This window comes from Carcharodon carcharias, chromosome 26 (genome assembly GCF_017639515.1).
Source record: "Carcharodon carcharias isolate sCarCar2 chromosome 26, sCarCar2.pri, whole genome shotgun sequence".
Lineage (NCBI taxonomy): Eukaryota > Metazoa > Chordata > Chondrichthyes > Lamniformes > Lamnidae > Carcharodon > Carcharodon carcharias.
Window position 1 is genome coordinate 20987706 of NC_054492.1, and position 26581 is coordinate 21014286.

Consider the following 26581-nt stretch of genomic DNA (forward strand, 5'->3'; position numbering starts at 1 on the left):
ATACATAGGGTGTTGTAGGCTGCACTCCCTTTTTAGTTATTTGAAAAACTTTTTATTGATGTTTTGTTTGCACTTCAGCCCCACGCTCCTGATCTACGGGCACCCGGTGCGGAAGGGGGTCGGGAAGGAGGAGGACCTCCTCGTGAACCTGCTCCTGGGCCTGGCCAAGTTGGCCATTAACAGGTCCAGGCAGCGGGCGATCGACGGGGGAGTCCCGCCCGATTGTTTGTCCCTCTTCCGCGGCTACGTTCGCTGCCGGATGTCCCTGGAGAAGGAGCACGCGGTGTCTGCTGGCACTCTCGAGGCCTTCCGTGCTCGGTGGGCACCGCGGGGACTGGGGTGTTTTGTTGACCCCTTTAATCACATTTTGATTTAAAGTTTGTAAGTTTCCTTTAAACTTTGTTCTTGGTTTTACAGCTGACCTGAATTAGGGGCTGTGCCTGATTTATCCCAATTTTGTTGATTTGGTTTTCATTTAAAAGATTATCAAGAGTTCAAATCTCACAATGGCAAACTATGAAACAATGTAACTTCATCTGAAACAGATGGAAAATGGGTTTGTACTCAAAAGAGTTACATTTTCTTAACCTTCCTGATCCTGCCGCTACATCTTGGTGTTCCCGGGGCATCCACAGCAGAGGTGGAGGCAGCCTGCTGACTGCTACGCCCTGTCTGTGATGACCTTGGCAGGCATCCTCTGGAGGGCCAAGACCTGGAGGGCCCCGGCCTGCTTTCAGCAGTGACGCCCTCCTTGGCCTGTGGAGCTAGAGCTGCTGAGGTCACAACAAGAGGGGATTCGGATGAGCTGGACACTTATGGAGTCACCTGGATGGGTGGGCCTGGAGGTACAACTGCTGATCCTCCTCCCTATGGGTGCCCCAGGGCCCCAGGCTGACTCCTTGAGGAGAAGGGGTAGCTGGAGAAGATGCCCCATAGCCCTCTCACATACACACTGTTTTAGGTCAACCATGATGTCAGTGATGGAGTTGAGCACGTGCAGCAGTGCAGGAGCGATGTTCTGGACCAAGGTCTCCATGGTAGCTGCCATCCTGCTAGTTCTGATCTCAGTGCATTGGCAATGCCAGTGATATCACCTCAGACTGAAGGCGGACAGACTCTTCCATCATGCCTTGCAAACTGAGGAGTACAGTGGACATCCCTTCCTGATGTTCTCAAGCTTGTCTTTGAAGGTCCAGCAACTGAGGTGTAACAGAGTCCAGAAGGTCATCATCTGACTCGGAATCAGCAAATTTATGGCCTCCAGTAGTCCTGAGTGCCAGGGACCTGGGAAATCCCTGCCTCCACCTACTATGGATCGGAAAGTGTGATGTGCTCACTAGATTGTGATCCCAAGGCTACTCTAAAGCTAGGTCCCATCGAGGTGTGTGTCTCTGCACTGGTGGAGGGTGTGGGTGAGCACTGATATGACTTTAGGGAGGATGCCTTCAGATTCCTCTTCAAAGGTTTCTTCAGGGCTTGATTGGAGGCTCTGGGTTGTGGACTCCATCGGCTGTTTCCCAGATGTGCCTGTGAAAGCACGGGGAGGTAATTAGTGCAGGGCAAAGGCCTGTGAAACAGGACACATCACTCACAGCATGGTTATCTGATGGATGTTGCACTGCTGGACCTTCACTTGATAGAGCAGCACCAACCTCACCGTCAGCACAGGATCGGTCCCGGTCATCGCCGGCCAGCTGGATGGCTGTTTTCAAAGTCCATGAGGAATTCAATTTCAGACATTCCTCCACTGGTCTCTGACATCTCCCTCTTGTTGTGTGCCAGCTTGTCCTGCATGAATACAGATGGAGAGAGTGTAAACAGGATGCCTGCCAGGCCACATGATAAGTATGCCTGGCATATATAGGTGGTGAGTGGTCCCACAGACAGGATGAGGACAATGACAGTGTGTGTGTGAGAGAGTGAATGGTGATGTCCCTTGAACTGGCAGTGAGTGGGATCCCTGTGGAATTGTGATGAGTTTGAGAGTGTGTGGGTTGAGAGTGATGAGAAGAGTGACTTACCCTGGTGGAACGGAGGAGATCATTCATCCTCCTGTGGCACTGGGTGACTGTCCTCTTTTGCAGGGCATTGGTGCTGACCACCACTGCCACCACCTCCCAAGCCGGATTGGTGATGTTGTTGCCCACCCTGCAGCCAGAGTGGGAGTAGAGGACATCACGGCAAACATAGGAACATACGAATTAGGATCAAGAGTAAGCCACTTGGCCCCTCAGGTCCTCTTCACCAGTCAATAAGATCATGGCTGATCTGAATGTAACCTCCACTCCACATTCCTGCCACCACCACCACCACCACCCCACCCACTCACCCCTCCCCCCCCACCCCCCCACTCCCTATCAAGAATCTATCTAGCTCGGTGTTAAAAAAAATTCAAAGATTCTGCTTCCACTGCCTTTTGTGGAAGAGAGTTACAAAGACTCAGAAAAAAATTCTCTTCATCTCTGCCTGAAATGCGTGATGCCTTTTTTAAACAGTGACTCATAGTTCTAGATTCCGTCACAAGTGGAAACATCCTCTTCACATCACCTTGTCAAGACCCCTCAGGATCTTAAAGATTGCAATTAAGTCCACTCTTACTCTTCTAAATTCCAGTGGATACAAGCCTAGTCTGTCCAACATTTCCTCAATAGACAACCTGCTCATTCCATAGTCTAGTAAACCTTCTCTGAACTGCTTCCAATGCATTTACATCTTTCTTTCAATAAGGAGACCAGTACTGTACACAATACTCCAGATGTGGTCTCACCAATGCCCTGTACAACCGAAGTATAACCTCCCTACTTTTGTAATCAATTCCACTCACAATAAGTGATAACATTCTATTAGCTTTCCCAATTACCTGCTGTACCTGCATACTAACCTTTTGTGATTCATGCACCAAGACACCCACATCCCTCTACATCTCAAGCTCTGCAATCTCTCACCATTTAGATAACAAGCTTCTTTGTTATTCTTCCCACCAAAATGGACAATTTCACAATTGCCCACATTATAATCCATTTGCCAGCTCTTTGCCCACTCACTTACCCTATCTATGTCACTTTGTAGACTCCTTACGTCCTCTTCACAATTTACTTTCCTACCTATCTTTGTGTCATCAGCAAATTTAGCAACCATTCCTTCAGTCCCTTCATCCAAGTCATTTATGTAAATTGTAAAAAGTTGAGGCCCCAGCACTGATCCCTGTGGCACACCACTCGTTACATCCTGCCAGCCAGAAAGACCCATTTATGCCAACTCTCTGCTTCCTGTTAGCCAGCCAATCTTCCATCAATGCCAAGATTTTACCCCTACACCATGAGCTTTTATTTTCTGCAATCACCTTTGATGTGGCACTTTATCAACTGCCTTCTGGAAATCTAAGTGCAGTACATCCACCGGTTCTCCTTTATCTACAACACATGTGACTCCTTCAAAGAACTCCAATTAATTGGTTAAAAATGATTTCCTTTTACAAAACCATGTTGACTCTGCCTGATTGCCTTGAATGTTTCTAAATGCCCTGTTATAATGTCTTCAATAACAGCTTCTAACATTTTCCTTATGACAGTTGCTAAGTTAACTGGCCTGTAGTTTCCTGCTTTCTATCCCCCTCCCTTTTTGAATAAAGGAGTTAACATTTGCTATTTTCCAATCTAATGAACCTTCCCCGAATATCAGGAATCTTGGAAAATTAAAACCAACACATCAACTATCTCACTAGCCACTTTTTTCAAGACCTTAGGGTGAAGTCCACCTGGACTTGGGGATTTGTCAGTCCACAGCCCCAACAATTTGCTCAATACCACGTCATTGGTAATTGTAATTTTTGTCCCTCCCTTCCATTTTCTCATTTACAGCTATTTCTGGGATGTTACTTGTGTCCTCTATAGTGAAGGCCAAAACAAAATACTTGTTTAATTCATCCTCCGTCTCCTTACTTTCCATTATCAATTCCCCACATGCACGTTCTACAGGACCAACGCTCACTTGGTTAATTCCTTTCTTATACAAATATCTATAGAAACTCAATATTCATCTTTATATTACTAGCTAGCTTTCTCTCATACTCTAATTTTTCCCTCCTTATTAATCTTCTTGTCATTGTTTGCTGTTCTTTATACTTTTCCCAATCTTCTGACCTGGAACTCGTCTTTGTGTAATTATATGCTATTTCTTTAAGTTTGATACCGTCTTTAACTTTTTTTAGTTAACCACAGATGGTGAATCCTCCCCTTGGAATTTTTCTCTGTGGAATGTATATATTCTTTGTATTCTGAAATATCCCCTTTAAATGTTTGCCACTGAACCTCTATTGACCTTAACCTCATTTGCCAGTTCACTTTAGCTGGCTCTGCTTTCATGCCCTCATAATTGCCCTTATTTAAGTTTAAAATACCAGTCTTGGATACATTCATTTATCTCTCAAAGCAAATGTAAAATTCAATCATATTGTGATCACTGCTAAGTAGGGGTCCCTTCACTAGGAGGTTATCAATTAATCCTATCTCGTTGCTCAATACCAGATCTAGTACCAGATCTGTTCTATGGTTGGTTCCAGAATGCAATGTTCTAAGAAACTATACCAAAAGCATTCTATGAGCTCCTCATCTACGCTACCTTTATCCATCTGATTTTTCTAGTCTATACATAGGTTAAAATCACCCATGATCATTACTGTAACTTTTTGACAAGCTCACATTATCTCTTCTTTTACACTCTGTCCTGCCATATATTTATAATTATGGGGTTTGTACACCACTCCCACAAGTGACTTCTTGTCTTTATCATTTCTCATCTCAACCCAAACTGCTTGTACATCCTTGTTTACTGAAATTAGGTCATCCCTATCTAATGTGCTAATACCATCACTAATTAACAGAGCCACCCCTCCACCTTTTCCTAACTTCCTGTCCTTCCTAAATGTCATGTACCCTTCAATATTCAGGTCCCATTCTATGTCACACTGTAGCCAAGTCTCTGTAATGGCTATCAAAGCATAAATAGGAATAAATAAATACAATATCAGTTCATCTGTTCTGTTTTGAATGCTATGTGCATTTAGATACAGAGCCTTTAGTTTTGTCCTTTTATTATTTTTGTGGTGTCTAGCTTTATCTGCTGAGTTACTCTTAGCTTTGTACTGTGTCCCTTCATGTCACGGTCTGTTTATCATTTCCCATATTAATACCTGTCTCTCTTGCCTTGTCTCTACTCTTTGGTTTACCACACCATCCCAAATTTGATCCCTTGCCCTCACTATTCAGTTTAAAACCCTCTCTACTTCCCTAGTTATGTGGCTCGTGAGGACACCAGCCCTAGCATGGTTCAGGTGTAGACCGTCCCAACAGTACAGATCCCACTTTCCCCAATACTGGTGCCAGTGCCCCACAAACTGGAATCCACTTCTCCCACACCAGCCTTTGAGCCACACGTTCATCTCTCTAATCTTATTTGTCCTATGCCAACTTGCAAGTGGCTCAGGTAATGATCCAGAAATGATTACCTTTGAGGTTATGCTTCTTAATTTGGTGCCTAGCTCATCATACTGACTATGCAGAGCCTCCATCGTCATTCTGTCTATATCATTAGTACCTACATACACCATGACCAATGGATCCTCCCCCTCCCACTGCAAGTTCCTATCCAGCCCTGAGCAGATGTCCTGAACACTGGCACCAGGCAGGCAACATATGCCTTCTAGGTTCTTGCTCTTTGCTACAGAGAACAGCGTCAATCCCTCTCACTGTACTGTCCCCTTCTACCACTTTGTGCTCCCCCTACTTGAATGGCTTCCTGTACCGCAGTGCCATGGTCAATCAGCTCCTCCACCCTGCAGCTCCCACTCTCATCCAAACAAGCTGAGAGAACCCTCAAACCTATTGGACAATTGCAGAGGCTCACGTTCCTGCACTCCTGTCTTCTGGGTCCCCTTACCTACCTCACTCACAGTCACACCTTCCTGTTCCTGGCCACTGACCAAATCAGAAGACCCTATCTTAAGTGGTGTGACTGCCTCCTGGTATAAAACATCCAGGTAACTTTCCCTCTCCCTGATGTGTTGCACTGTCTGCAGCTCAGCCTCCAGCTCAATGACTCAGAGCCAAAGCTCGTCAAGCCACAAACACTTACTGCAGACGTGTTTGCCCTGGGTCACAATGTTGTCCAGGAGCTCTCACATGCTGCATCTTTAACATGTTTTAAATAATTACTTAATTATATTAATCACTTATTTATGTTGCTTTCTTATATATTTTATTAGCTTTACCACCAATTTGTGTATTATTTTAAACCTTAGGGATAGAATAGAACTTAGAATAGAATAGAACCCACTTACCAGATACTCACCAAACAGCTAGCTCCTCTCCCTGTAGTTGAGCAAGAACCAATTTCTATGGGGTAAGATAGGAAAAAAGCAGAAACAAACACCTCCTTCTCCTCCTTCTTCCCCCTTCACCAAACTCCAAGTATTCACTCTGTTGACTGTACTCCTTTTCCAAAGCTGCACTAAAGAACCTTGAATTTATAGTAAACTGAACTGGGGCTACAGTAACCAGATCCAACCAGTTAGCTAATTAACTACTCAGCTCCTACAGCTGAGAGAGAGTTTACCTTGTCTAAACAGCAAGAAAGAAAAAATGTAGCCTGCTGACACACTACTTTCCAGTTACTAATAATTACAGATGAGAACAGATTTTAAGAGCAAAATTTAAGAGCAAAATTAACACTTAAAGCTCCCCTCTCATCAAACTCCAAGTCTTCAATCAGTTAGTCAGCTGCACTCTGTTTGCGAATCTCCACTGCATCTAAAATGCGCTTGAGGGACGCATCATTGAACCTGGGGGTTGCAGTCTTTTTGCCTTTCAGGGCCTTGTCCTCTTTGTAGCAGTTGTGGTCTGGAAGCGCTGAGAGGTGTGCGTGCAGCTGCAATTTAAATATGGCGGCCAGCGCGATGAAGCTGCAAGATGATGGCATGGTGGGTGAATGAGAGCCTGCCCACCATGGAAACGGTGTTTCTGGGAATGCTTTACCAGCGGGTAGGTTTGGGACGATATGGCATGAAAAGCCGCCATTGTGGGTGGTGAGTAAAACATTGTTTTTCCCACTCGCTACTGCACTTAGTGCAAACCTGGGACAAATTCCACTCCTTGTGTTCAGAGCAGGTGAGAGCTATGGGCAGGTTTCCTAAAAGTCCTGTGGTTTTTAAGAATAAAATGTTTGTTCTAATGACTTTTTACTCACTTACCTGTCTCCTCATAACAGATTGCTCATCCCCTAACTCCTCATTCATCCCACCTCCATTAAAACTAGAAGGGGGAAGATTTGAATTTTTAAATATTTTATCTAGAAAACACTGGTTCAGTCTCAACTGGTGTATTGTGTCCAATTTTGGACACCACACTTTAGAATGGATGTGAAGGCATTAGAGAGGGTGCAAAAAGTTTCTTGAAAATGGGCCCAGGGTTGTCAAACCTATTATTAAATATCACTGTTTTAATCATTTATTTAAATTTCTTAAGATACACACCTCCTGTAGACATCCAAAGAGATCTGTATATACTGTATTCCCATATGAAAATTTCTGAAGATAGGCCTAAAAAGAAATAAAAAGCCAAGAAATTATGGAAACTTCAGCAACTGAAATATCTCTGATTAACTGACAGAATCAAATGAAATTCAACATTCAGACTTACATTGAGCCCTTTGACAAATACACGTTCAGTGAGAAAATTAGAAAGCATGCGAAGAATAGATGCTCCCTGCAAGGAAAACCATTCAAAAATTGGTTAGAATGACAATGCCCAAGTTACACACACCACCACATTCTGCAAGATAGATTTAACTGGGCACTTGCCTTGCTGTAGGAAATTGCATCAAAAAGCTCATTGATTTCTGCAGGTGTGTTAATCTCAATTTCATCGGAAGAAAGAGGATGAGATGAAGTTAAAGCGTCGATAGCAAACACTTTGTAAACATCTTTCAGGACAATCAGATCTTTCTGTGGAAAGGGAAAACGATTGTAAGCCAATTAATAAGAAAACAGATGTATCTCTCACCTTGGTACAGTGGAAAAGAGGATTCCTGGGGATCACTTTAGAGGAACTTAAACATTATTTATGTAACAAACTTGTTTCAAATGATGATTTTAAAGGATTAGTAAATTGCATTCTGACTCAGGAAAATGTATTATATTTCAAATGAGAAGAATAGAAAAGCTTTATTTCTTTAAAATATTTCATATTTTGAATGCCTATTTGTATTGGTCCTGTGAGAGAGATCAGTGTAGGGACACGGAATGCCCTCCATATAATGGCAAAATGTGTCCCAAAACTGAAAAGGTTGATCCTGTAGTAAAACTTGCTTAGAGCCACAGGCTACAGTGCTACACTGTGAACAAGGATATTGTCAGGGTGTACTTTGTCAGTATTAAGTATCTCTCTCATTCTCTGGCCACAGACTCCATCCCTCTCCCTGGCAATAGGCTGAGATTAAGCCATTCTGATCATGATATCAGTGTTACATTTGATCCCGAGATGAGCTTCCAACATCATATTCTCGCCATCACGAGGACCGCCTAGTTCCACCTCTGTGACATCATCCAACTTCAGCCCAGTCTCAGCTGAGCTGTTGCTGAAGCTCTCATCATTGTTGCCTCGAGACTTGATTAGTCCAATACATTTCTGATTGGTCTCGCACATTCCACTTTTGTAAACTTGAGGTCATTTGAAACTTTGCTACCCATGTCCTAACTCACACCAAGTCCTGTTCTCTTTTCACCCTGTGCTCACTGACCTACATCGGCTCCTGGTCAAGTAAAGTCTCAATTTTAACCTTCTCATCCTTGTTTTCAAATCCCTGCATAGCCTTGCCCCCTCCCCATCCCTGTAATCTCCTCCAGCTCCCTAAACATTGGAGATATCCTTTAATTCTCGCCTCTTGTGCATCCCCAATTCTAATTGTCCCATCACTGATGGCTATGCCTCAAGTTGCCTAAGCCCCAAGTGCTGGAATATTCTCCCCTCACTTCTCTATCTCACGTTCCTCTTTTAAGACATTCCTTAAAACCTACCTCTTGGAGCAAGCATTTGGTCACCTGTCCTAATATCTCCTTATGTGGCTCAATGAGATATTTGGTTTTATAATGCTCCAGTGAAGGGCCTTGTAATGTCTCATTGCATTAAAGATGCCATATAAATAGAAATTGTTTTTAATTATTTTAATCACCTAATGTCACCGTTAAATTAACAGAATTAAAAGTCACTACCTGAAACATTTGAACAACTGCATCACTCACAATCACTACCAACCTTGCCCCTTTACACCATCTTCAGAGCCACAGCGCTGGGAATATTTTATTTTCTACCAGGCATCCAATGGATTTCTCTGAGTTACACCAATAAAACAGGAACAGCTTTAAGCCACTGGTTCACATTCACTGAGAACTACATTGTGTCTTCTCAGGCTCAGGACCCTAGGCCAGAAGTTGCTGTGAGCAGTGACCCTGGTATATTGTCCTTGCCCATAAGCTTTCTGTAGGGATTTACAAATTGCTGTCAGAGGGACATCCAAACAGCACAGCAAGCTGAAGTTCTGTCGAAGGGTCATGAGGACTCAAAACGTCAACTCTTTTCTTCTCCGCCGATGCTGCCAGACCTGCTGAGTTTTTCCAGGTAATTCTGTTTTTGTTAAGCTCTACAGATTGCCTGGGAGCAATGCAAACAACAGCATAGACAACTCTATCTCCTTAACCAATCATTAATGTGGTGCACAGAGTCGAAACAAGTACGGAAAACAAAATGAAGGATGGGAAAGAAATATTAGATGCAGGGAAAGAGAATAAAGAAACATTTTTTTAAACAAAAAAGATTTTAAAATTTTCTCAAAATCTTTAACAATAATTAAAAGATGAAGGAATCAGACTTGACACTTGTTGATTTTTAGAGCCAGAGAACTTGCCACACCATCAAAAGGATACTTAGACTGGAGTAAATTAGTCCAATCCTGTGCCAAGTTTATTCCAAACCTATAATACCAGTATAGGAATGTCACATTGGTCAGTGTGTTTCCATGGGAAGCCACATACTGATCCAGTTTCCAAACATCTGAATCTGGGACAGCAGCTTCCTGATTTTCACATTTATCCACATGTCCCTAGGTGCCAAGCTCTGGAATTCCTTCCCTACAGCTCTCCATCTCTCTACCTTGCTTTTCTCCATTAAGACACTCTTTAAAACCTACCTACCTGACCAAGATTTTGGTCATCTGATATAATATCTTATGTGGCTCAGTGTTAAATTTTGTTTTATAATGTTCCTGTAAAGCATCTTAGGATGTTTTATTACATGAAAGGCATTAAATAAATAAAAGTGTTTTTACTGAAAAAGAGCCATGCCATTGAAGCTTTTCATCTTGCACTCATCAGGACAGATGCAAGAATACCAAATTTCAAAGGGAGCAACAATTTATTTTAAAAACAAAAACAGAATTACCTGGAAAAACTCAGCAGGTCTGGCAGCATCGGCGGAGAAGAAAAGAGTTGACGTTTCGAGTCCTCATGACCCTTCGACAGAACTTGAGTTCGAATCCAAGAAAGAGTTGAAATATAACCAATTTATATTGGTTGAGAAAAGGGTGCTGATTGGTTGAGGTGTTGCCATGGCAAATGCACCAGGAAACTATTATCCCCAATGCTTTTGAAGAAGGCTTTGATCAAACTAAAGCATTGGGGACAAAATTCCCTGTTCATTTGCCATGGCAACACCTCAACCAATAACTTGCCAACTTATCCGTACCATATTCTCAACCATTGTTGTTCCCTTTGAAATTTGGCATTCTTGTATCTGTCTGGCTGACTGCAAGATGAAAATCTTAGACAGCAAGTCTCCTTTTTGCAACAATACTCAAGTTCTGCACTATCAAGTGACTATAAGTTGTTTTTGTTCAACAGACGTTGCTCTCCAATTTGTACACAAGTAATGATGAGTGCTTTAAGACTCACCATTACTTTTTGCAGCAAAATCTGGGCCATTCAGCTTCTCAGTGCAGATAGCTCCAAGTTCACGCTCCAGCACTGAAGGCAATCTATAAGCTGCATGACCACTCAACCCCTTCAAACTCATCGGCTCATTCATGTTTAAAAATTTCATGGTAGGAATTATTCTAGAGACTCAGTCACTGAGAGTGAAGACAGGAATGCAGTACTGTATGACAAACATTTTAGAACAGTATCAGGGATAAGAATTAATGCACAAGTTAACATTACAAAGTAACAGTGAAAGGAATTTGACATGAGAGTGTGAACTAATTATTGGATATCTATATGGCAACAACTCCTACTTATCAATCTTGAATTTCAGTTATTGACTGTAATGTTAGCAAATAATTAGCATGAGTCACATCAGTAGTTACAATAGAAGAAGGAAATAATTTATATATTGACTGATAAGTTTGCAACATATCAGTCCCAGGTCTCAATAAAACAGCTAAATCAGGAGAATGCTTTCTTGTTGATGTTATTTTATCTTCTTTCTTCTAAACAACTTATTAAACCAGGCCTTCCTTTACAACTCTGACTGATCATCTTACCACATTCCAGCCTTGCTCAACCTTATCTGCGCCCAGGTATTCGACATAAGAGGCAAATCCTTCATTCAGCCACAGGTCATTCCACCATTTTATTGTTACCAGGTTTCCAAACCACTGAAACAAAGAAACACAGTTTAACATTAGAAACTATCAATTCTCATGCAAACTGCTGTAATACTTCATTCTCTAACAGAGTTATTTCAATAGGGTGATTCTCTGTCCCATTATACAACAGCCTGTTACTTCAGGAATGTATCAGTTTCATTCTGTAAGAAAAACTGTTGTTTCAAACAAGTATTCTATACCAGAATGTCAGTGCAGAAGCATATATCAATTTTATTTTCTCCTATACCGTACATCTTTGAACAATCTTTTGGCCCCACCTCCTCATTAGGTCAGCATTAGTTTTGTCTTGTTGCACCAATGTAAGTATCTTGCAGTGTGGCTCCATGTTGCTGGTGTTATTTAAATTCAAACTGGTTTTCCTGTACAGCTCAGAGAGAATAAATTCCAATATGAGCTGCTAGTAAACTGTATGTAGTTCTGTTAGAACTGGTGTCAACACTAGTAAACCAAAGAGACTTTATTTGTTCTGATGACACTCCAGGAATATCAGATTTAGTGCTTATGTTTTCAACTTGCTAAAGTGGGATTTGGATTCATGGGCCATCCACCAATGAGTCACCTGCTCATTATAGACGCACCCAAGCTTCAGTGTGTAGAAATGATTAAAATCACAATGAAATTAATGCCGTGGATCACAGCTGGAAATATGATGACCAGACCAACTTTAATCATGGGAGAAGTTGCACATCAAGATTCCTAGTGGTAGGATTAAGATGGAAGGGGCTGTCGCAGGATGCCCACTTGGTGGCAGTGCAGTGTCAATTAGGCTTGTTTACCAACCACTTGATACCCATTACCCTCCGAGGCAAAACTGTTGGGTGTGCCAGTGGCCCTCTGTGCCCGATCAAGTGACCCAGCTAGGGAAGGAAGGGCACTAAGAGCCATCCACGTGCCTTTGCCTCCAACACCTCTGACACCCCCACAACCCCCACCCTGCCTTCATTCGCCTTTGGCCTGGGCTCCACAATAGTCCTGACCTCAGCTGAGGGCATTGCCACCACCTCCCACATCTCCTGCTGGTGGCATTGACAAGCTACCAGCCTCTGACTGGCAGCTCTCGTTGGGCAGGACTCAACTGGGGAACTGCCGGGGAACTCAGCTGCAGGGAAGGCTCAACAATTGTCACTTTCAACTGGCCTCCCCAAAATATCACACAGGGTTTCACTAGCAGTTCTCCAGCTATTGGGCAAACATCCTGACAGGATCCAGGCCTTAAGCTTTCCTATCATTATCGATCCAAGTTATTCTCTTCCTCTATCTCATCAATACATCAATTAATCTGGTCCATGGATCAGGAGAATTTCCTTGTTTCTCTTTAAATGAAACCATGAGATATTTTACATCCACCCAAGAAGAAAGACAGATCTCCAGTTCAAGTGAAAGATGGGATTCCAACAGTGCGGCACTCCCTCAGTACTGACCCTCCAACAGTGCAGGACTCCCTCAGTACTGACCCTCCAACAGTGCAGCACTCCTTTAGTACTGACCCTCCAACAGTGCAGCACTCCCTCAGTACTGACCCTCCAACAGTGCAGCACTCCCTCAGTACTGACCCTCTGACAGTGCAGCACTCCCTCAGTACTGACCCTCCGATAGTGCGGCACTCCCTCAGTACTGACCCTCCGATAGTGCGGCACTCCCTCAGTACTGACCCTCCGATGGTGCAGCACTCCCTCAGTACTGACCCTCCAACAGTGCGGCACTCCCTCAATACTGACCCTCCAACGGTGCGGCAGTCCTTCAGTGCTGACTCTCCAACAGTGCGGCACACCCTCAGTACTGATCCTCTGACAGTGCAGCACTTCCTCCATAATGACTCTCCGACAGTGCGGCAGTCCTTCAGTACTAGCTCTCCAATAGTGCAGCATTCCCTCAGTACTGACCCTCTGACAGTGCAGCACTCCCTTAGTACTCACCCTCCAACAGTGCGGCACTCACTCAGTACTGACCCTCTGACAGTGCAGCGCTTCCTCAGTACTGACCCTCCAACAGTGCAGCACTTGCTCAGTAACTGATCCTCTAACAGTGCAGCGCTCCCTCAGGAATAACCCTCCAGCAGTGCAGCACTCCCCCAGTACTGACACTCCAACACAACAGCGCTCCCTCAGTTCTGACACTCCAACAGTGCGTCACTCCTTCAGCACTGAGGCTCTGACAATGCGGCACTCCCTCAGTACTGACGCTCCAACAGTACGGCACTCCCTCAGGACTGACCCTACAACATTTCAGCCTTCCCTCAGTACTGATCCTCCGACAGTGCAGCACTCCCTCAGTACTGAAACTCCGACAGTGCAGCACTCCCTCAATACCGACCCTCCAACAGTGCAGTGCTCCCTAAGTGTTGACCTTCTGACAGTGCGGCACTCCCTCAGCACTGCGTCTCTGATAGTGCAGCATTCCCTCAGGACTGACATACGAACATAAAAATTAGGAGCAGGAGTAGGCCTTTGACAAGGTCCCACATGGGAGGCTTATAAAGAAGTCAAATGCACATGGGATACTGGTTAATTTGATAAGATGGATTCAAAATTGGCTTAGTTGTAGGAGACAGAAGGTGATGGCAGAGGATGATTTAGTGACTGGAAGCCAGTGTCCAGTGATGTACCACAGGGATCTGTGCTGGATCCCCTATTATTCGTCATTTATCTAAACGACATAGGTGACTATGTGGGGGGTAGGATTAGTAAGTTTGCGGATGACACAAAGATTGGCCACATGGTTAACAGTTAAGCTGAGTGTCTTGGGCTACAGGAAGATATAGACGGGATGGTCAAATGGGCAGATAAGTAGCAGATGGAATTTAACCTTGAAAAGTGTGAGGTGATACACTTTGGAAGGTGTAATTTGACAAGGAAATATTCAATGAACAGCATGACACTAGGAAGTTCTGAGGAACAAAGGGACCTTGGCATGTGTGTCCATAGATCTCTGAAGGCAGAGGGGCATGTTAGTGGGATGGTGAAAAAGGCATATGGGACACTTGCCTTTATCAATCAAGGCATAGATTACAAAAGTAGGGAGATCATGTTGGAGTTGCATAGAACCTTGGTGAGGCCACAGCTGGAGTACCGTGTGTTGTTCTGGTCACCACATTATAGGAAGGATGTGATTACACTGGAAAGGGTGCAGAGGAGATTCACCAGGATGTTGCCTGGGATGAAACATTTAAGTTATGAAGAGAGGTTGGATAGACTTGGGTTGTTTTTGCTGGAGCAGAGAAGACTGCGGGGCGACCTGATCGAGGTGTAAAAGATTATGAGGGGCATGGACAGGGTGGATAGGGAGCAGCTGTTCCCCTTAGTTGAAGGGTCAGTCACGAGGGGACATTAGTTCAAAGTGAGGGGCAGGAGGTTTAGGGGGGGATGTGAGGAAAAACCTTTTTACACAGCGGGTGGTGATGGTCTGGAATGCCCTGCCTGGGAGGGTGGTGGAGGCGGGTTGCCTCACATCCTTTAAAAAGTACCTGGATGAGCACTTGGCACGTCATAACATTCAAGGCTATGGGCCAAGTGCTGGTAAATGGGATTAGGTAGATAGGTCAGATGTTTCTCACGTGTCGGTGCAGACTCGATGGGCTGAAGGGCCTCTTTGGCACTGTGTGATTCTGTGATTCTGTGAGGCCACTCAGCCCCTCGAGACTGCTCCAACATTGTATAAGTTCATGGCTGATCTGAATGTAACCTCAACCCCACATTCCCACCTACCCCCAATAACCTTTCACTCCCTTGCTTATCAAGAATCTATCTAGCTCTGCCCTAAAAATATTCAAAGACTCTGCCTCAATCACCTTTTCAGGAAGAAAGTCCCAAAGACTCTCAATCCTCAGAGAAAAGATTTCTCCTCATCTCCGTCTTAAATGAGCGACCCCTTATTTTTAAACAATGAACCCCTAGTTCTAGATTCTCTTACAAGATGAAACATTCTGTTCACATCCACCCTGTCAAGACCCCTCAGGATCTTACATGTTTCAGTCAAGTCGCCTCTTACTCTTCTAAACTCCAGTGGATACAAGCCTAGTCTGTTCAACCTTTCCTCATTAGAAAACCTGCCTATTCCAGGTATTAGTCTGGTAAACCTCCTCTGAACTGCTTCCAATGCATTTACATCCTCCTTTAAATAATGAGATCAATACTGTATACAGTACTCCAGGTGTGATCTCACCAGTGGCCTATATAACTGAAATATAACCTCCCTAATTGTGTATTCAATTCCCCTCACAATAAATGATCACGTTCTATTAGCTTTCCTAATTACCTGCTGTATCTGCTTACTAACCTTTTGTGATTCATGAACTAAGACATCCAGATCCCTCTGCATCTCAGAGCCTGCAATCTCTCACCATTTAGATAATAAACTTCCTTTTTATTCTTCCTGCCAAAATGGACAATTTCACACTTTCCCACATTATACTCCATTTTCCAGATCTTTGAAAACTCACTTAATCCTTGTCTTGCTGAAAAAAGACATTTTGTCAAAGCTTTTCATTTTGTACTCATCAGGACAATTGCAAGAATACCAATGTCTAGGGGAACAACAACTTTTTACTGTATGAGAAGAGAGTGCTGATTGTTTGGCAAGTGGACTCTGATTGGTAGAGGCAATGCCATGAAGAATGCCAGTTAGTGGTAATCAACAGTTAACTGTCAAGCATTGTTTGAAGTTTAAACCAGCTTGACTCTGATTGGTCAAGGTATTGCATGGAGGAATGACCCAACGAATGGTTGTCACTTACTTTGTTTAGGTGAAACAGGTGCAATGTCTATATGTTCTTTCTATCCGTAAAGAACAGGGCCCTGTGTATTAACATATGTAGCCTAGAGTACACACAAATGTGTCACACTGCAAGCCTGAATGACAGTCTTAAATTGTTTGTCAGCATAACTTTTAGCATACTGATGATTATTTAGCAAATGTTGTCCAATCGCAGAATCACATCTAAAGTTGGACACTGTGTTTTGTAAAGTTATTGTGTCCCCTGACATTGGTATTCTTGTGATTGTCCTGATGAGTGCAAGACAAAAAACTTTGACAAAATGTCTTTTATCAGCAACACTCAAGTTCTGTACTACAAAATGACTATTTGCCATCCATGTCCCTTTGTAACCTCCTTATGTCCTCTTCACATATTACTATCCTATCTAGTTTTGTGTCATCAGCAAATTTAGCACCCAAACTTTTGGCCCCTTCATCCAAGTCATTTATATAAATTGTAAATAGTTGAGATCCCAGCACTGATCCCTGTCACACACCCTCATTACATCTTGCCAACCAGAAAATCCCATTTATGCCAACTCTCTGCTTCCTGTTAGCCAGCCAACCTTCTATGCATGCCAATATGTTACAGTCTACATCATGACCTTTTAATTTTTGCAATAATCTTTGATATGGCCCTTATCAAATGCCTTCTGAAAAATCTAAGTACAACACATCCACTGGTTCCCTTTTATCCACAGCACATATTGCTTTTTCAAAGGACTGCAGTAAATGGTTAAACATGGTTTCCCTTTCACAAAACTCTGATTCTGCCTGATTGCCTTGAATTCTTCTAAGTGCTCTGCTATAATGTCTAACCACCACCCACCACCTCCCCCCCACCCCCCACCACCCACCACCACCAACAGTGCAGGACTCCTTCATTACTGACCCTTCAAAAGTGTGACACTCCCTCACCACTGACCCTCTGACAGTGCAGCGCTCCCTCAGTACAGTAAGTCCTCACTTAAACTTGTGACTGCGTTCCTGAAAATGGCTACTTTAAGTGAAGCAACTTTAAGTGAATCATGGTTCCCCATAGGAGTCAATGTTAAAGCTGGAGTTAGGTCCTTTCAGACATGTCTACCCTGGAAAAATCAACATATACGTTGAACTTCTGTACCATACATGTTCAGCACTGTGAATTCCTAGTTCAAGTAACTTATAAAATAAAATACATCACAAAATAGAAAAGAAAGACAACATAGTATACAATAAAAAAACACACCATACAGGTCCTGCACTTTAGTCATAAAAACAGAAAGTGCTGTAAAATCTCTGAAATCTCAGCTGCTCTGGCAATGTCAATGGAGAGAGAAACAGAGTTAACATTTCGAGTCTGTAAGACTCATCTTTGAAACTCAGATTCTGAAGAAGAATCATATGAACTCAAAACCTTAACTCTGTTTCACTCTCTACAGCTGCTGCCAGAGCAGCTGAATTTTCCAGCACACACTGTTTTTATTTTAGATCTCCAGCATCGGCAGTGTCTGCTTTTACAGTTCTTTTAGGATGATCAGGCTCTATCTTGTGGCAGAGGTTGGTCAGTGCAGTTTTCACCTGAAGTCCCAGAGCTACCTGCACTGACCAACCTCTGCCACAAGATGGAGTCCAGGACTTCAGTGAGAGTTCAGCACCAGTGAAGCCAGGAACAAAGCCAGAAGAACAGATCCCAAGGACTAGGGTAAGAAAGGTGGGCAGAGGCAAGGACAGGGAGCAGTGGAGAATGGGAGATGGGGGTGGGTGGTAGGGGGGCAGAGGGGGGAAGAGGCACTGAGGGTGGCGGCAGAAGAGCTGGGAAAAAGGTATTTTGAGTACTGACTCCCAGACAGTGCAGCACTCCCTCAGTACTGACCCTCTGACAGTGCAGCACTCCCTCAGTACTGACCCTCCAACCGTGCAGCACTCCCTCAGTACTGACCCTCTGACAGTGCAGCACTCTCTCAGTACTGACCCTCCAACAGTGCAGCACTCCCTCATTACTGACCCTCTGACAGTGCAGCACTCCCTCAGTACTGACCCTTCAACAGTGCAGCACTCCCTCAGTACTGACCCTCCAACAGTGCGGCACACCCTCAGTACTTGACCCTCCGACAGTGCGGCACTCCCTCAGTACTGACCCTCCGCCTGTGCAGTGCTCCCTCAGTACTGACCCTCCAACAGTACAGCGCTCCCTCAGTACTGATCCTCCGACAGTGCAGTGCTCCCTCAGTACTGACCATCTGACAGTGCAGCACTCGCTCAGTACTGACCCTCTGACAGTGCAGCATTCACTCAGTACTGACCCTCCAACAGTGCAGCACTCCCTCTGTACTGACCCTCCGACAGTGCGGCACTCCCTCAGTACTGACCCTCCGACAGTGCAGCGCTCCCTCAGTACTGAATCTACGATAGCGTGGCACTCCCTCAGTACTGACCCTCCAACAGTGTAGCGCTCCCTCAGTACTGAACCTACGATAGCGTGGCACTCCCTCAGAACTGACCCTCCGACAGTGCGGCGCTACCTCAGTACTGACCCTCCGACAGTGTGGCACTCCCTCAATACTGACCCTCCAACAGTGTGGCGCTACCTCAGTACTGACCCTCTGACAACGTGGCGCTCCCTCAGTACTGACCCTCCAACAGTGCGGCACTCCCTCAGTACTGACCCTCCGACAGTGTGGCACTCCCTCAGTACTGACCCTCCGACAGTGCGGCGCTACCTCAGTACTGACCCTCCAACAGTGCAGCACTCCCTCAGTACTGCAATGAATTGTGCCAAAATTGATAGTTCTGAATCAACACACAACCTTCCAACTTAGAAGTATGCGTGCTACAAATGAGTTAAACTTACACTTGATTAATCTAGTCTGATGGAACCAAATATCATATTTGTACCTGATGAGCCAGTTCATGTGCAATGACCTTTAGAACTCTCTCCTTGTTGCCAGCAGACGACAGGTCGGGGTGATATAGGAGTGCTGTCTCACGGTAGGTGACAAGACCCCAGTTCTCCATTGCACCAGCATTAAAATCAGGAAGCGCAATCTGGTCTAGAAACATGAAACACGAAGACCATAATCTTTATAGACAGTCCATGGGTGATGCAGACAACGTTGTGTTCATTAGTGTCCAGTTATTGATGCGACAGTTATAAATTCTCTGATGCATTAACAATTACTCTACAAATACCAATTTTTTTAAAATTATTTTATGGAATATGGGCATCACTGGCTGGGCCAGCATTTATTGCCCATCCCTAGTTGCCCTTGAGAAGGTGGTGGTGAACTGCCTTGTTGAACCAGTGCAGCCCATATGGTGTAGGTGCACCCACAGTGCTGTTAGGAAGGGAGTTCCAGGATTTTGACCCAGCGACAGTGAAGGAACGACGATATATTTCCAGGTCAGGTTGGTGAGTGACTTGGAGGCGAACTTCCAGGTGGTGGTGTTCCCATCTATCTGCTGCCCTTGTCCTTTTAGATGGTAGTGATTGTGGGTTTGGAAGGTGCTGTCTAAGCAGCCTTGGTGAGTTCCTGCAGTGCATCTTGTAGAGGGTACACACACTGCTGCTACTGTGTGTCAGTGATGGCGGAGGGCGTGAATGTTTGTGGATGTGGTGCCAATCAAGCAGACTGCTTTGTCCTGGATGGTGTCAAGCTTCTTGGGTGTTGCACAATTATGTGCAAATCCTCTTGTTAATGTTAGGACATGAAATAAACCTACTGTAGGTACAGGCAAGCGGAGATGGAGACTCAATGTCACTGTGACAACAGCAGGATTTCCAGAGGTGCTATAATGGGCAAAGGCGCCTCAGCCCCACAGGGATGTTCCTGGTATCAGCCCATGGAGGAGAGTGGGTCACACAGAGCAGTGGATGAAGACATTGAATTATTACATTGATCTTTCTCCCTGGGAACTTCATTAACTTACATCGAGTTTATCCTCAGAGGACACTCCCTCCCTCCACATTCTCAATGCAGCTAAAATTTACAGTTGGTAACTGGAGCTAACTGACACTCCCAGATGTGGGTGTTCAATTTGAGCCAAGCAAAGTCTCTCTGCAGAGAGAAACAGAGTTAATGTTTCAGGTCAGTGACCCTTCATCAGAACTAGGGTGAGTTAAAGATGTAGCTGCTTTTAAACAAGTACAAAATAAGGGGGTGGTAGGAGGGTCGAAGGAAAGAACAGAAGGGAAACTCTGAAAGGGTGAAAGGGAGGAGAGGTTAAGTGAGGAAAGGGATGATGGTGCAAAGCGACAGGGGGCAGTAAGAAAAGAAACAGAAGATGGGTCTGGAGAAGCAGGATGTGGGCATTGCTGGCTAGGCCAGCATTTATTGCCCATCCCTAATTGCCCTCGAGAAGGTGGTAGTGAGCTGCCTCCTTGAATGGCTGCAGCGCTACATTTAACCTCTCTTCCCCCTCACCCTGTTGGAGTTTCTCTTCTGCCTTCTGAACAAATGGGAACAGTGGTTACGAGGTGAAATAGTTAAATTCAGTGTTGAGTCCAGGGCTCTGAGGGAATTCTGGAAATAATAAAGTATAATCACACAGGCTTCAAGAATAATTGCTCCTAAAACATAGCTGGTACTGATTGGAGAAGTGGATGCATAAGAGAATTTTGTTTAAAAACGGGAGCTTTCCGATGTCAGATTGAAAACCAATATTGAAGGAAAATCTACATCGCCTCAATTGCTGAATATTGCGAAAACAACATAAAACATTTATAGTTGAAGAAAACACTGTTATCAGAGAACATGTTCAAAAAAAAAACAGACCTGATTTTGGAAGTGGATAGGTAATGTTGTAGTAACTTTCAAAAAACTGTAGAATTTTCCCAGTAACGTTTAATGCGTAGTTTCCCTGTCCTTCATCAATTGCCTGTTTTCTTGCCCAAATGCGGATCTTCAAAAGATGACATTGTTTAGAAATCTTATATCAATTCAAGGGTTCATTTCATACCATCTCCTGCTTGGAAGGAATTGAAGCCCAGAAGAAGAATTCTGGTCTTACATCACAGTACAAAGGCATTTCCTGATAGTGAGACCATTCCAAACTGTACAAAACAATCTCTCTGTGGAAGTGATAAACATTTCACCTCTTACCAGGAGAGGAGTATGACAAATGTGTCATGGCTTTACATTAGGAATGTCACTGTGCCGCTATAGAGGAAAGATAGTTAGTTATTAAAATAAAGAGTAGCATCAATGTGTATTAAAGGATCTGTAGTCTACAGTACTGTCCAGTTCAGTGGCTGCACAGAATATTCTCCAGGGGGCACTTCTTTTAGGTGAAACAGGCCCCACTATTGATTGACAGGGTGGGTTGTGTAAATGGGCAGGACAAAGCTTCAGGTGGTTTTTCCCAGCTACTGGGCAGCTTTAATTCCAAAGCCTGGCTCTTATCTCCTTCACAGATTCCTCACCCAGAGACCACCCCAGTTACCAGATTGGCTGCCCAGTCAAACAGAGAGGACTCTGGAAAAGATTGTATGTGCGGCTAGGGAGCCTGTAGCTGCTACTGGGGCCAAGGCAGGGAGGCATGGACTTGATCCCCAATCCCAGGATCTATATGTAAGTGGTGCGCTGATGAGAAGTCCACTGGATGTGCCCTGGGGAATTCAGAGCCAAGCAGGTGAGGATTCTGCCTGACCCAGAAACTGTCTTGTAAATATATGGAAATCAGGGCCCTGTCATTCCGAGACCTTTCCTTGCCCTCTTAATGGAGCAGGGACTTCACTCAGAAACCCTAATATCAAATGATTCAACATTGATCCATTGTGGCAGTGATTCTGCACACACAAGACTTGATACATTAAACATTTCAGCAATGGTCTTTAAAGGTATGATTGAGAATTATATTATCCCATTTATGCCGTGGGTAGAAGCAGCAATTATGCATATCACCACCCTCTAGATCAGCCCAAGTGCCTCCTGAATTCTCTCTACACCACCTGTCTAACTGCACCTCTTCACATAAACTTTTCTATCATCCTAAACCACAGAATTTCTCGAGATCAATTATTGGTTTATACCCATTGTCCAATTAAAGAACACAATCACAATGTCTGTTTCCTCAGGTTTCAATCATCTGACCCTCTGACTCTCACCTATTTTGACTGTTGGGGTTGTGATCGAAGTAGCTACAGCAGCATAAAGGAGCATATCTTCACATTTAAAACATCCAACTACAATGAGAAAGGGGACAGGAAAGACAGGACTGAAGGTGTTGTATCTGAATGCACGCAGTATACGAAATAAGGTAAATGAGCTTGTGGCGCAGATTGAAATTGGCAGATATGATGTGGTGGGCATCACGGAGACATGGCTGCAAGGGGATCAGGACTGGGAGCTAAATATCCAAGGATATATATCCTGTCGAAAAGATGGGCAGGTTGGCAGAGGGAGTGGGGTTGCTTTGTTAGTAAGAAATGAAATTAAATCGATAGCAAGAAATGACGTAGGGTCAGATGATGTAGAATCTGTGTGGGTAGAGTTGAGAAACCGCAAAGGTAAAAAACCATAATGGGAGTTATGTACAGGCCTCCGAACAGTAGTCAGGATGTGGGGCACAAGATACACCAGGAGTTAGAAAAGGCGTGTAAGAAAGGCAAGGTTACAGTGATCATGGGGGATTTCAATATGCAGGTAGACTGGGAAAATCAGGTTGGTAGTGGATCCCAACAACAGGGATTTGTGGAATGTCTACGAGATGGCTTTTTGGAGCAGCTTGTGGTGGAGTCCACTAGGGAACAGGCAATTCTAGATTTAGTGATGTGTAATGAGGCTGATTTGATAAGGGAGCTTAAGGTGAAGGAACCCTTAGGAGGAAGTGACCATAACATGATAGAATTTACCCTGCAATCTGAGAGGAAAAAGCTGGAATCAGATGTAATGGTATTACAGTTGAATAAAGGCAACTACAGAGGTATGAGGGAGGAGCTGGCCAGAATTGACTGGGAGATGAACCTAGCAGGAAAGACAGTGGAACAGCAATGGCAGGAGTTTCTGGGAGTAATTTGGGAGACACAGCAAAAATTCATCCCTAGGAAGAAGAAGCGTACTAAAGGGAGGACGAGGCAATCATGGCTGACAAGGGAAGTCAGGGACAGCATAAAAGCTAAAGAGAAAGCATAGAATGCGGCGAAGAGCAGTGGGAAACCAGGGGATTGGGAAGCCTACAAAGACCAACAGAGGACAACTAAAAATGAAATAAGGAGGGAGAAGATTAAATATGAGGGTAAACTAGCCAGTAATATAAAAGAAGATTGCAAGAAATTTTTTAGATATATAAAGGGTAAGAGAGAGGCAAAAGTGGACATTGGACTGCTGGAAAATAATGCTAGAGAAGTAGTAGTGGGGAACAAAGAAATGGCGGAGGAACTAAATAGGTACTTGGCATCAGTCTTCACAGTGGAAGACACGAGTAACATCCCCAAAGTTCAAGAGAGTCGGGGGGCAGAGGTGAGTGTGGTGGCCATTACCAAGGAGAAGGTGCTAGGAAAACTGAAAGGTCTGAAGGTGGATAAATCACCTGGACCAGATGGATTACACCTCAGAGTTCTGAAGGAGATAGCTGAAGGGATAGTGGAGACGTTAGTGGCGATCTTTCAGGAATCAATGGAGTCAGGGAGGGTCCGAGAGGACTGGAAAGTCGCTAATGTAACCACCTGTTTCGGAAGGGAGTGAGGCAAAAGATGGGATATTACAGGCCAATTAGCCTGACCTCGGTCGTTGGTAAGATTTTAGAGTCCATTATTAAGGATGAGATTTCAGAATACTTGGAAGTGCATGGTAAAATAGGGCAAAGTCAGCATGGTTTCATCAAGGGGAGGTAATGCCTGACAAATCTGTTAAAATTCTTTGAGGAGGTAACAAGTAGGTTAGACAAAGGAGAGCCAATGGATGTTACCTATTTGGACTTCCAGAAGGCCTTTGACAAGGTGCCGCATAGGAGGCTGCTCAGTAAGATAAGAGCCCTTGGTGTTAGAGGCAAGGTACTAGCATGGATAGAAGGTTGGCTGTCTGGCAGGAGGCAGAGAGTGGGGATAAGGGGGTCCTTCTCAGGATGGCGGCCGGTGACTAGTGGAGTTCCGCAGGGGTCAGTGTTGGGACCACAACTTTTCACTTTATACATTAATGATCTAGATGAAGGAACTGAGGGCATTCTGGCTAAGTTTGCAGATGATACAAAGATAGGTGGAGGGACAGGTAGTATTGAGGAGGCGGGGAGGCTGCAGAAGGATTTGGACAGATTAGGAGAATGGGCAAAGAAGTGGCAGACGGAATACAACGTGGGGAAGTGTGAGGTCATGCACTTTGGTAGGAAGAATAGAGGCATAGACTATTTTCTAAATGGGGAGAGAATTCAGAAGTCTGGAGTGCAAAAGGACTTGGGAGTTCTAGTCCAGGATTCTCTTAAGGTTAACTTGCAGGTTGAGTCGGTAGTTAGGAAGGCAAATGCAATATTTGCATTTATTTCGAGAGGATTAGAATATAAAAGCAGGGATGTGCTGCTGAGGCTTTATAAGGCTCTGGTCAGACCACATTTAGAATATTGTGAGCAATTTTGGGCCCCGTATCTCAGGAAGGATGTGCTGGCCCTGGAGAGGGTCCAGAGGAGGTTCACAAGAATGATCCCAGGAATGAAAGGCTTAACATATGAGGAACGTTTGAGGACTCTGGGTCTATACTCGATGGAGTTTAGAAGGATGAGGGGGGCTCTGATTGAAACTTACAGAATACTGAAAGGCCTGGATAGAGTGGATGTGGGGAAGATGTTTCCATTAGTAGGAGAGACTAGGACCCGAGGCACAGCCTCAGAGTAAAGGGAAGACCTTTTAGAACAGAGATGAGGAGAAACTTCTTTAGCCAAAGAGTGGTTAATCTATGAAATTCATTGCCACAGAAGGCTGTGGAGGCCAGGTCATTGAGTGTATTTAAGACCAAGATAGATAGGTTCTTGATTGGTAAGGGGATTAAAGGTTATGGGGAGAAGGCGGGAGAATGGGGTTGAGAAACTTATCAGGCATGACTGAATGGCGGAGCAGACTCGATGGGCCAAGTGGCCTAATTTCTGCTCCTATGTCTTATGATCTTATGGAACTGAATATCCAAGGGTACTCGATATTTAAGATGGAGACAAAAAGGAAAAGGAGGTGGCTTGGCGTTGTTAGTTAAAGATGAAATCAGTGCGATAGTGAGAGAGGATATTGGCTCAGAAAATCTAGATGTAGAATCAGTCTGGGTGGAGCTAAGAAGCAACAAGGGGTGGGAAACATTAGTGGGAGTTGTCTATAGGCCTCCAAACAGTAGTGATAAGGTAGGGATGGCATTAAACAGGAAATTAGAGATGCATGTAACAAGGGTGCTATAATAATCATGGGTGACTTTAATCTACATATAGACCGGGTGAACGAAATTAGCATTAATACTGTGGTGGATGAATTCCTGGAGTGTGTACGAGATGGTTTTTTTAGACCAGTATGTTGAGGAACCGACTAGGGAACAAGCTATCCTGGATTTGGCATTGTGCAATAAGAAGGGGTTAATTAATAATCCTGTTATGTGGGGTCCTTTAGGGAACAGTGACCATAACATGATCAAATTCTACATTAGGATGAAAAGTGAAGTAGTCTGATTTGAAACTGGTGTCCTAAATCTTAACAAATGAAACTACAAAGGTACGAGGTGTGAGTTGGCTAAGATAGATTGAGGAACTTCGTTAAAAGGTGGATAAGCAATGTCTAATATTTAAGGAACGAATGTATGCATTGCAACAGTTGTACATTCCTTTCTGGTGCAAAAACACAACAGAAAAAGCAGCCCAACCATAGCTAACAAAATAAATTAAGGACAGTATTAGATCCAAAGGGAAGTTATATAAAGTTGCTAGAAAAAGTAGCAAGCCTGAGGATTGGGAGCAGATTATAATTCAGCAAAGGAGGACCAAGAGATTGATTAAGGGGGAAAATAGAGTATGAGAGCAAATTGCAAGGAACATACAAGCAGACAGTAAAAGCTTCTATAAGTATGTAAAAAGAAAAAGATTAATGAAGAGAAATGTCTGAAACGAGAGAATTTATAATAGAGAACAAGGAAATGGCAGAGCAATTAAACTTTAGTTCTGTTTTCACAGAGAA

The 26581-nt window shown here is 44.0% G+C and overlaps 1 protein-coding gene across 1 annotated transcript in view; it reads right to left on the reverse strand.

The window, feature by feature from the left end:
- Positions 1 to 26581, reverse strand: part of LOC121270038 (aminopeptidase N-like) — a 94269-nt gene that overhangs the window by 48165 nt on the left and 19523 nt on the right. The window contains exons 4-9 of the mRNA XM_041175351.1: positions 21219 to 21345; positions 19342 to 19496; positions 11587 to 11700; positions 7856 to 7999; positions 7695 to 7760; positions 7529 to 7594 (exon numbers count right to left, since the gene is read on the reverse strand). Of these exons, the coding sequence (XP_041031285.1) occupies positions 7529 to 7594; positions 7695 to 7760; positions 7856 to 7999; positions 11587 to 11700; positions 19342 to 19496; positions 21219 to 21345 (672 nt within the window). The remainder of the gene's footprint in view (positions 1 to 7528; positions 7595 to 7694; positions 7761 to 7855; positions 8000 to 11586; positions 11701 to 19341; positions 19497 to 21218; positions 21346 to 26581) is intronic.